Source organism: Eulemur rufifrons, chromosome 16 (genome assembly GCF_041146395.1).
Source record: "Eulemur rufifrons isolate Redbay chromosome 16, OSU_ERuf_1, whole genome shotgun sequence".
Classification (NCBI taxonomy): domain Eukaryota; kingdom Metazoa; phylum Chordata; class Mammalia; order Primates; family Lemuridae; genus Eulemur; species Eulemur rufifrons.
In genome coordinates this window covers 26566551-26578875 of record NC_090998.1, presented here as the reverse complement: position 1 = coordinate 26578875, position 12325 = coordinate 26566551, and the positions used below count along the sequence as shown (strand labels likewise).

The 12325-nt window shown below is 29.3% G+C and overlaps 1 protein-coding gene across 1 annotated transcript in view; it reads left to right on the top strand.

Annotated features, from left to right (window-relative positions):
• Nucleotides 1-12325, top strand: part of ERGIC2 (ERGIC and golgi 2) — a 34250-nt gene that overhangs the window by 6390 nt on the left and 15535 nt on the right. Inside the window, 5 exon segments of the mRNA XM_069489757.1 lie at nt 942-1050; nt 2824-2870; nt 4734-4804; nt 8094-8134; nt 11671-11772. Coding sequence (XP_069345858.1) covers nt 942-1050; nt 2824-2870; nt 4734-4804; nt 8094-8134; nt 11671-11772 — 370 coding nt within the window.

The following is a 12325-nucleotide window of genomic DNA, read 5'->3' as shown; positions in this document are numbered from 1 at the left end:
GGGATAATATTAGTATTTACCTCCCAGGGTTACTGTATCAATTAAATAAGTTAATATTTATAAAATAAAGCAGTGCCTGGTACAAATAGAAGTGTTTGTTAAAAATAAATAATGAAATACATATGAAAAAGATATGACTATGACAATATTTACTATAATTTTTTCCCACGAAGAGCTAATAACATATTTCACATAAGATTGACATTTTATTTGGTAAAGTGTGTAATTTGCTTACTATATCTAATCACTTTCGAATTGCTTGTGATTAAGTTTTGCTAATGAAAATAGTACGTTTTTGCACAATTCATTTTAGGTGTGTTTTGCTGTGGTATATAGTAGTTCTTTTCTTACTGTCAAATCTTTTACTTGATTTTGTAAATGAGGGGATATATTTAGGAGATTGTAAAGTAGAAAAGATTTTTATTAGAGACTTGGAGATATTTGAGTTTCTGGCACACAGATTATTGTGATGTCTCTAAGAAGTTAGGCTAGATTTTTTGCTTAAATTGAACTATAGGCATGAATGCATCTTTTATAATGAGGGGAATATTTTTAAATTTGTACTGTAAAAACATGCTTACTTGCATCATTTATCGTATCTGTAACACTGCTATTAAATGTATGTGGAAATAAAATTTTTGTGCCTTGTAAAATTTTGGCATATCCAGGGAGAAATGTCCTTAAAATTGAAGAAATAAAATGCTTTCTAAATAGTGCAAATGTTTATGTTCATATTTGTGCTCATCAAACCTTCATATTTGAGCTGTTTTAGACAAAAATCCGTAATAAACATTTTGAAGAAAAATCTTTTATAGTATATATTCAAGTGGCAATCAAATTAGAGAATTTTTTGTTTGCAAATTTAACCTCATTTAAAATAGGTTTCTGTTTACTTTTTTGAATGTTTTAATTCTGTTTTTCTTTTTTGTTGGATTTTTCAGTTTCTCTAATAGCGTTTACCACTATGGCTTTATTAACCATTATGGAATTCTCAGTATATCAAGATACATGGATGAAGTATGAATATGAAGTAGATAAGGATTTTTCTAGGTAACTTTTTTCTTATTGAAATACCTTTAGATTCAAATTGTTTTTAAAATAGCATACCTTTTTTTTTTTTTTTTTTTTTTAAGTTGAACCTTTTCTATTTGGCTTATTTTAGTTCTGAAGAAAGAGTCCTGAAAAATTCTCACTAATTGCTTGCGTTAAGTAAAACATTTTAGAATCATTCAAATACTGGTTGAATTCTAAAACAGACATTTTTTAATTTAATATGCATTTGTTCAAAAAGGTTAGGAGAACATGTTTTTCCTTAGATGTAGAGATAGTAGAAATTATTTGATATTTGAAATTAATCTATGTGAGCTGAAAATAAATTGTCTAATGATATATATATTTATGACTTGATTTCTATAAATTATATCCAAGCTAAACTTTTATGTAAATAACATTACTTTTAAACTTTCTAAAATACAGTATCTTAATTAAACAAAATATACTTCACATTTATTTATTTGTATTATTTGTGTGTTTTAATGGATTGAAGATAACAGGTTTATAATGTTAAGATTGAACCAGACAGGAAGACACATTTAGTTCTGGATCCCAATCCTGGCTCTGCTATTTACTAGCTACATGACTTCAGGGAAGTTACTAAATTTATATCTGTGTGTGTCTGAGTTTCCTTTTCTGTAAATGGGGATAATAATTACAGTACATTCCTCATGGGGTTAATGAGAATTATTCAATATTTGTAACTTGCTGTGTAACCTTGGGCAAGTCACACAACTGACTTTTAAAAGGCCCTCAATTTCTTCATCTATAATATATTTTTCTAGATAGCCAAGTTTTCAAGGAATTTGTTCTTTTTTTCACTAGTTTTTATTACCATATAAGCATTGTGGGGATGCCCAGAAACGTGTTTACTTGGCCGCTGCCTCTGATTCTTACAGCCTCTCCTGAGCCTAAACCCCTGGGTTATTTGTAGCACAATTAGAACTCTACACAACTTTAAGACATTATGAAGCTTCAAAAATCTGTAACTCCTGTTGAAATCAGATGAAAATTATTAGTGTGAAAAAAGTTTTGATAGGAAGCACAGGACCGAATTTGATTGTATCCATTTTGTTATTCACAATGCTTAATTAATTCTAGTATTTGAAATTAATTTGATTTGAACTAACCATTTGAATATAAAGCATTGGTTGAGCCTTTTTAAAAGGCTATACAAAACTTTAAGCATCAGATGATTATTTTCTGGTAGCTCAGTTGCATTTATCCCCAGGTACACAGACTAGTTACCAATACTCTACTCTAATGATTATGTGATCTTAAGCCAGGCATTTATACTGCCCTGAACACCAGTGGTTTACTTGAGAAACTTTAAAGACATCCACTTACAGCTCCATGATATAGAAAAAAGAAGATAATATTTGTATGGCATCTAGCATGATGTATTGTATTTGACAAATGGAAGAGAAAGACTCAAAGTTCTTAATTATTGACTTTAAAAGTTTCACATTCTTAAAGGGATAGTCTATCGGAAATTTATGTAAATAGAGGTTAAGAGTTTTTTCTGAGTTGCTTGGAGTTATTGATTATAGAGTTGCCATTATTAAATTACAGGATACTATATTTAAAACCTGTGAAATCAGAAAAGGTATTGGAATAATGGCAAAATAGAACTTTTACCTCTAAAGCGCCTTTGTTTTGGCTGTAAGAAATGCAATCAAAGTTTAAATCAACATAATTTTATTGTTTAAAATTCAAGTTTTTCATAGATCAGTTGATTTAGGCACTAATGTTTAATGTTTTGTCTTTTAGCAAATTGAGAATCAATATAGATATTACTGTTGCCATGAAGTGTCATTGTAAGTACACCTTCAACTTGATGAATCTATATGTAGTGTATGGTTCAAACAATTGTCAATAAAAAGTTAAAACCACTGGTTGTATTTTAACTTTATTTTTTCTTTATAATATTTTAAAATTTTACTGTGGTATTATTTAATAAAGCAAATTGTTTTACTCCTCAGGTGATATTCTTTGTTTCTTTTCCATAAAGAAAAGAGATTTAACTTTCATATTAATATAATTAAAATAAAGGAAAATCAGAGGAAATTTTTCTGAATCAGAGATGGAGTTTATGTATATCCTTTATTTTTTTTCTTGTTTGGAGTACCAGTTTTTACACCTATATTCCACAAACATATCATGTTTCTCTGTTTCGGTTTACCACCCTTTACTTTTATTTTTACATTTTAAGATACAGATCCAGTTCTTTTCTTCACTGGCTTCAATGGTTATACTGGTAGAAGTGGAAAAATGTTAATATGCCAGATAGATAATGTTTGAATCAGTATTCTCAAAAATAAGAATGTGTTTGCATGAAAAATATCTTTTAAGTTACTGCTTAGAAATTATATATGAAGAACTTGTTAGTTCAGACAAAATTTTTTTTTTTTTTTTTTTTCCCCATGGGGACTTTTATTTTCAACTGTTTTTAACTGTGAAATATTTTTCAAAGATTTATGAAAATTTAGAGAAATTTATCACTAGTATACGTGTTTACCACCCAGTTTGGTCAAGATTTGCAATATTTGCTTCAATATTTTTAAAAGTAAATAAAACATAGATATAAAGTCCCTTGAGTACAGTTTTCTTGATCTTATTTCCCTCTCAATTTCCCTAGATTTAACTGCTAACCTGATTTGTCATTCCTGTGAACATTTTTAATAATTTTATTATTTATACATAAACAATATATAATTTTTTTCACATTTTCAAACTGACACAAAGGACATAATTCCATATAAATTATCTAGCAACTTACTTATTTTCACCGAAAATTGTTTTTAAATTTTATCCATTATGAAATATGTAAATCTAATTTATTTCATCTAATTTTGGTATCCAATAGTATATAGCTAAGTAGCAATAACAAAATCCCTCAAAATAGAGTGTCTTAAAATGAGATACAAGTTTTTTTTCTTTTTTTTTTTTTTCAATTTAATTTTACAGAATCAAAGAGTCTAACAGTATATCTTGTTAGATACAGTATGTCCTCATAATGTATACATTATTTCTTGTACAATGATATGAAATAATATGGGAAATATTCATGATAAATTATTAAGTGAACAGTGCAAGTTAAAAACAATAGTTTCATATTTTTTTCCCCACCCCCCCTTTCCCGAGGGACAAAATTTTTTGAAGTTCGAAATAATTTTACCCAATTAAGAAGATTAGTTTCTGTGAGATTTCATCTGAGAACAACCTTTTCCATTTATTTTTTCTTATGTTAGTGGTTTTTAAGAGATAAAGAAATACTTTATATCTAACTTTGAGCTAGTGTTAATACTGAATATATCATATTTTGCTTAATTTGGATGATTGAATACCATTAAAATTTCAGCTTTTTCAAAATAAAATTTCCTATTTGTTGACTTTCCAAAAGGCATCAATAGCTTTGCCTTAAGATTTCTTTTAATATCTAAAAATAATTCTTACAATTAATATTTTATTCAGCAGCCATTTAGTACTTGTGATTAAGTTCTTGCCAATTTTGTAAAACTCTTTAATTCAGTAAAGCTTTTGCTTTTTATCATGGGATTCTGGATTGTCAAGTGATTCTACATACTTTGTGAGTTTTCTGCTAGTCTTAATTTGTTTATATCAGGTATAGTTTGGCTCTGGTCATAGAATGTAAAACTTCTAATTTTTTTTGTATGCAGATGTTGGAGCAGATGTATTGGATTTAGCAGAAACAATGGTTGCATCTGCAGATGGTCTAGTTTATGAACCAGTAAGTTTGATCACATAGTTTTTGAAGTACATGCTTTGAGGAATTGTACCCTTGAAGACAATTTTGATGATTGCTTTTAGTTTTGCCTGAGTGAGTTTTTATATAATGTTTTTTCATACTTCAAAAATAATGTGTATTCTTTGTAAAAAAAAAAAAAAATTTAGGAGGGGAAAAAGTTATGTCTGATATCAAAACCATTGTTAACATTTTTGATGATTCTAAAGTCTGTTTTATAACCTTATTCTATATTTTTTGTCAATGCTTCCTAATAGTTTCTTTTTCTCTTATAGTTATTAAAATAGTGAAATTTTTTCTTTTAATGATTTGGAAACTGTTATGTCCTATTTGTATTCTATTACCAAATTTAAGTCTTGAAAAATATTTGAGCTGTATTTCTCTTATAATCAAGGATGAAGCGGTATCTTTTTAAGAGGAAAAATATTAAAGGCATTTACAACTTCTCTCCTTTATGCTTCTATTTTCCAAAGCTTGAGAAATGCTGACATTCTCTTATTATCTTCAAAGCACCAGTTGTGTATAATATTGAGAAACATGGAACCCCCCACTACTTTTCAATTGAGGACTTCTCTGTTGGCATTGTGATACTTAGTTTACTCATGTATTCTTGAGTTCTTTTGTTCCTCATTGGCAGTTGTGAACCCTTCTGTATGCAAAATTACAAAATGAAGTCTAAAAGTGTGGAGGAGGAGTAGAAGTAACTGTGTGGAGTTGAAGGGAAAAAAAAGGAAGCCCTTGGCCAGTTTTGATTACTGAATTACTTTTAGTTTACAGCAACAAAATATATGTGTGCCTTTTGGTACACACTTTTTAAGTAGAAATTTCTATAGAAAAAGTAACATTTTTATTGCCACTCTGACCCTACTTCCTGACTCTTGGTTTACTACTCTAAAAATTGATTTTCTAGTAATTTTTTATGAGATTAGTTACCTTACAAATTCAGATACCATGTTATAGCATGTTAAACTATTATCTGGAAATGTAAATCTAGATGATTATTATTGGACACTTTAACATTTGCATTACATTCTATACTATTTTAAGAATAAGTATTCAACTTTAATTCTGTTTTATTGCCTTATTTTCTACCATTTATAGTTTGTTTATCATTTTGTAGAGGGACTTTTTGAGATTTCTTTTTCAGCAAGAATATGTAAGATATGTTTTATGGACTCCAAGAATATGTGAGTTATGTTTTATGGACTCTAGCATAAATAACTGCCTATGTCTTTCTGTTCTTACTCTCTTTCATCACCTGTTTCCTCTGTTGCTCTGAAGTGGGGAAACCCTTTCACTTGCTGCCTACGTGGGCTTTTCTGTCCTACGAAGTAAAATTGTGTTGGTTTCTTTCTCAATCTGGTCTCCCTGTTTTGCATAAATTCTCAAAAGTTTCCAGCATATGGATGTTAATTTAGAGTGATTTAAAATGATCATGAAGATTGCATCCTCAATTTTTGTTTCTTTGGACACTGCAAGAATTTGGTTATCAGGGAGCTTAAAGTGATTATGTATTATCATCTTGAACTTACTCTTTAAATTGTGCTTACATTATTTCTGTAGCATAGCATTCTTTCCATATTCTGTTTATCATGCTCACTCTCTTTTTTTCATATTTATTAGGTCCCTAATTTTATCCATTTTTTTCTGAGTATCTTAGCTCTCTACCTGGATTTTAAGTTCCTGGGAATCATTAACTTTATTCTTTCATCTTTATAGTTCCCAAAATGTATAGCATAATGCCTTGCAGGCTTTAGGCACTAATGAATATGTTAGAATTATGCAATTGTGACAGGATCATTGATTGTTTTCATTGTAAACAATTTTTGCCATCTCTTCCAATCATTTGTGGAATAGGAAAGTTTTATTTAAATTTAACTGTCATGTAATTGAAAGTCATGTCTTAACCAGAAAGTTAGCAATTTCAGAATATTTTGTTGTATAATTTCATCAGTAATATTTAAAATGTTTAACTGTTTTTAGGAAAATATTCATTCCTTTGTTCTAATTTATATAAAAGTATTTAAGAATTTATACTTAAATACTTTTTCAGTGTACAATTATTTATAATATAATTTTAACTTTTAAAACATTTTTTATTCTTATTATTTGATATACACTCTGAATATAAAAACCCCTTCCAAACCATCATCATGCAGTATGCTATGATAGTTACCATTTTGCTATTTACTATTATATTTAGTTACTATTTCTTCATTTAAAGAAAAGAATTTTTAAAAGATGGGAAAGTGAGGAATCTGACAGAGCCAGATTGACCTTACTATCTGTTATTTTGGAAAAAGTTTATAACCTTTTGAGCTCCTGTTTCCTCATGTGCAAAAAGGGAAGAGTAGTAACAAACTCACAAGGTTGTTAGGAAGGTTAAGTGAGATAATGAATTTGTATAGTGCCTTGCACAAGTAGGCTACTCAGTAGTTCCTTTACACCATGTGCTGAATAAGCACTATATTAAGCAGGTTGAGGAATTCCAAAGAGGAATCATATGGTCTCTACTGTCAATCGTTTTATTTAGAAGTTGCAGACAGCCTCATTTGTTTGCCACGGTGTGTTTTATAGATGTTAACGTTTTCCCTTTGTGCCATGATGTGAAAAAGTTATGGAAGCCTGCTGTAGACAAGTTTATCAGGAAGCATAATCAAAGCAAACATCAGAAAGATGGGGCAAGTTAACTTGGAGCATATGTTTGTATAGATTAGACAGACATGAGGCTTACAGTTACAGGAGAGGAAGATTCCAGATTGGTATAATTAAATTACCAAAGTCACAGAAGTAGAGCTGTGGCCTAGAAAATGGACTTTTTGTTACAAAATTGTGGCTATTCATTTCAAAAATTGTTGATTTTATTATGATATTTTCCTAGTAAGAATATGGGCTTTGGATGCTTGAATTTTATACTTAAGCTGTATGTCCTTTTTTCCCCCCCAATATTTTTCATGCTAGCATCATTTAAATGATTCTAGTCCCTAGAATACCATTTTGTACATATGATAGTTGCCAACTTGCATCTCCTATAAATGTAGATAATTGTTACACAAAAATATTTATGATTAGTAAAATTTCTTTATGCTATTTTTGAGTAAAAACATCATGTTAAAATTACATAGTTTGATCAACAGGAGATGAATATAAATCATGAATACTTGTTTTTAATGACACTATAAATTTCTGTTTTGCTCAAGGAAAATTTTTAAAAATTATGATAAGCCAAGAAAATTTGACAATGTTAGTGATTATGTATTTTCTTTTATTTCAGGCAATATTTGATCTTTCACCACAGCAAAAAGAGTGGCAAAGGTAATAAGTAAACAGAGTATTGTGGTCCATAGAAATCTAGATTGTATTTTGTCTGTTTTGTCTATTGTCAATTATTTGTAGATTAACATGTTTCTCTAGGGATTTCTTTGGATGAATTATTAGCAGAATTTAGTATACAGTATAATCTTTACAATTTCAAAAACCTTATCAGATCTTAGAAAAGTTATGCATAATCTTTTCTCTAGCACACTTTGAATCATAAATGAATTTTAGTTTTTATTTAAAATTTTATTAATTTTAAACATTTTTGATTATAAAAGTACATATGATCATTATTTAAACTTCAGTTTGAATAGAAAGGACATAAAGGAAATGTAAAAGTGCTCTCCTCATTCTGTAAACTAGTGCTTTTGACTAGCAGTAGTAACCAGAGTTAAGCTTGTTGCGTAGCCTTCTAGAAATTTTCTGTACACATATATTTTCATATATATTATTGTATAATCATTGTGTAATTTATTTTATAGATATAATTTTTATAAAATATAAATCTTATATATTTATAAAATTTAAAAATATTTATATTTTATGTGTTTATTTTATATTATATATTTATATAATGATATGTAGTTATATAATTATATATAATTATAATTTTCTGAATGTTTGCATATATACTTATATATTTTTTTCCTAATACAAATGTGATCATTCCATACATTTGTTCTATAACAAATACATTTGTTCTTGCTTTTTTCCTTCTAACATGATATTTTGGACATCTTTTCATTTCAGTATATATAATAGTCCCTTTTATGCATGGACTATAGTCTGTTTAGTTAGATACTTATTGATGGTCATGTAGATTGCTTCCAGAATTCTAATAATAAAAACATTACATGTCTTGAAAACAGTGTTGCATGAAAATAAAAGAAAAAAAATATTAATGAACATCCCTGAACCTACTTCTGTGTATATTTGTATTAGTGTATTAAATATGTGTGTGTATACTTATGTATGGAAAGTTTCTAGAAATAGAATTTCTCTTTCTGAGATATTTAACATTTTGATAGAATGTGTCATATATCCTTCCAAATTATTGTTTCATTTATACTCCAGAACTTAGGAGAGGGCTTGTGTCTGTATAACCTCACCAGCAATGGGTATACTCAGACTTTTTAAAAATTTTTTCCAGTTTGATGGCTGAAAATTGGTACTGCAGTTGTTTCATTAGCATTTCTTTATGAATTATTAATAGTTAAATATCTTTGTGGGTTTTTTTTCCTCATTTGTATTTTTTTGTGAAATTGATGATACTATGTGCCTATTTTGCTTGGTTGTTTTTTTCTTTTAAGAATTATTTATTAAAGAATATATTCTTTATAAAAGAAGTTAGTATATTAAGGAAATTAATCTTTTGTTATAAGTGCTTTCTTCCCCCATATATTGCTTTTTTTTTTTCCTTTGTGGTTTCCATACGGTGTCTTGCACTTAGAAAGGCTTTATCTAGTTTAAAATTATTACAAAGAATTTTTCCTTACCTATTTTTTTTTTTTTTCCCCACTCCTTAAGTACATTCCAAGGTTCTTTTTCTAATTTCCAATGTCACCATTTGGAGGAGTTTTAATATGCAAGTTGAAATTGAATGTGGGTGAACAAAAGCCCCGAATATTAGGTGTCTGGGCTTTTAGCTCTTTTAGTAGAAAGCTATCCGGAGATGAAATATTTTACTTTGATCCAGAAATATTAAAGTGAGATTTCTCCTTTCATCTGAAATTTTATTCAGTGTTCAAGACTAATAATAAGTGGGAGAGGAGATTGTTTTTACTCTTAAAATGACGGTGGTTTTCCCCCCATCATAGTAGCATTTTCTATATACCTTCACATATGGAATATAGACTTGGATATTTATTGGTACATCCAAGGAGAAATTTAAGTGTACAGACACATACACACATATGTACACATACATATAGTTTTGTGTCATCAAACTCCATGACTGTTGCCCTGCATCAAAAGTTGAACTGTGGAAATACAAGACACATAAAAATGTGAAGCTTTCAGTGTCTGCTGGCATTGGACCAATGATCTTAAGTCTAATATGTGAATCTGCCAATGACATCTGGCTTCTTGAATCATCATAGATTATCATGTTCTGCTTCTAAACATTCTTGAGTAGCTCTTGAATGTCCTAGAGATAACCAAGGCCTTATATCTTCCTGAATAATGTACATACCAAAATTTTCTTTATAATTTGCTAAGAGATTTAAATTTTCACTGAGTTGGTGTTCTACTTTCTTAAAACATGTAGGATCCCAATTAATCTCTCCTTAATAGTAAATTTCAAACCTTGGACAAAGCCTTTTTGGTTTCTGCTCTTTATTTAAGATTTATTGCAAACTAAATTTACAATATAAATATGACTTGTTATTTTAAATAAGCCTGTTTTACCAGTGTTCCAGATAGATGGTACATAAGTATTTTATCTTACACTTCTATAAAATGCTTATTTTATCATTATGGTGGGATGATGTATTATTAGATTTACAGTTACTTTCTTAAAGTTTCTATATTTTTAATAGACCTTTTTTTAGAGTCATGAGGTTCACAGCAAAATAGAGCAGAAAGTACAGAGTTCTCATGTACCCTTGGCCCTCTCATCCCCACATCCATCCTCCCTTGTTATCAACACCCACACCAGACTGGGTACACTTGTTATAATCGATAAACCTACACTGACACATCGTCATCACTCAAAGTCCATAGTTTATTTACATTAGGGTTCACTCTTGGTGTTGTACATTCTATGAGTTTTGACAAATGTATATTGACATATATTCACCATTATAGTACCATACAGAATAGTTTCACTGCCCTAAACATTATCTGTGCTCCACCTGTTTGTTCCTCCCTCCCCTCTGTGTATAATTTTTATAGTTGCTGAATTTGAACTTTACTACAGAAATAGAATTAAAGGAGGTAAAATAATACTACATCTAATGATACAAAGTTATTACTGAAAATGATAGGAGACAGTGTGGCCCAATGGTAGAAGTATTGGAGAGAGGAAAAGTTTTGAAAAGTTTTGTAATGAGAATTAGATGTCTGTGGTGTAAGTTTATATCCTAGTAATCTACCACTTCAAGTCCATCACGTATATTTTGTAGCCACTCACTTATTCTTTGTACCTACAATACTTAATTTAATGCCTGACAGAATTTTGTAATTGTCATGCATACATGAAAGATGGATTTAGATACTCAGGCGAGCAGAAGCTCTACCTTGGTGACCCTGGCTGCACATCCATTATTGATGAAGTCAGACAGGCTTATGGCGCTCAGCTATTAGACCAGTTAGCCACCCTGCCTCACTTTTCCTGCTTTCAAGGTAATGACCAAAGAAAACTTGGTATGTTATTTTAGAATAAGTTCTTGTAATACCATTATAATAACATAATATATTAAGGATAATATAAGCTATGGCTTAGCTAAGTTAGCTAACCATTGTTATTTTTGAATAAATTGGCTTTCTTGGTGTACTTTACTGTAGTTCTAAACTATTGTTTGTGTTGTATTTAGGATGCTGCAGCTGATTCAGAGTAGGCTACAAGAAGAGCATTCACTTCAAGATGTGATATTTAAAAGTGCTTTTAAAACTCCATCAACAGCACTTCCACCAAGGTGAGATCTATATTTATTTTAAATGTGCAACTATTTATTAATACACCTTGACATAGTTTTAATACTGGTTTAGTTTTCTGAATCTTACGTTTCTTAGAGAAAATAGAATCATTCTGTACTATAAAAATGTCTTTTACTCTTAAATTCATTTAACTCATTTTCTTTTTTATGTGTATGGTATACTGCCATATAAAATTATATTTGGGTTTTAAGAACAAATTAGTTGCATATACTTTGAGGATGTAATAAACTTTGGTTAGGAATTTTGTTTTTTATTTCATGTTTTTTCTCTGTTATACATTAGAAAAGCTGATATTTGAAAATGCTACAATCATGAAAATGATAATTTAAATTTAGAAATATACAGAACTTTTACATTTGCTTAGGAACAAAATATCATTTGTTTGTTTGAACTTAGATGCCACATGCCCTTCCCTTCCCTTGATCTTATTCCTGTCCTCCCCTCCCTAATACAGTGCCAGATATACATGAAGAAAATGTCTTGTTGGACTAATTCTTTTGTTTTAATCTTCTTTCCGTCATTGGACTTAGT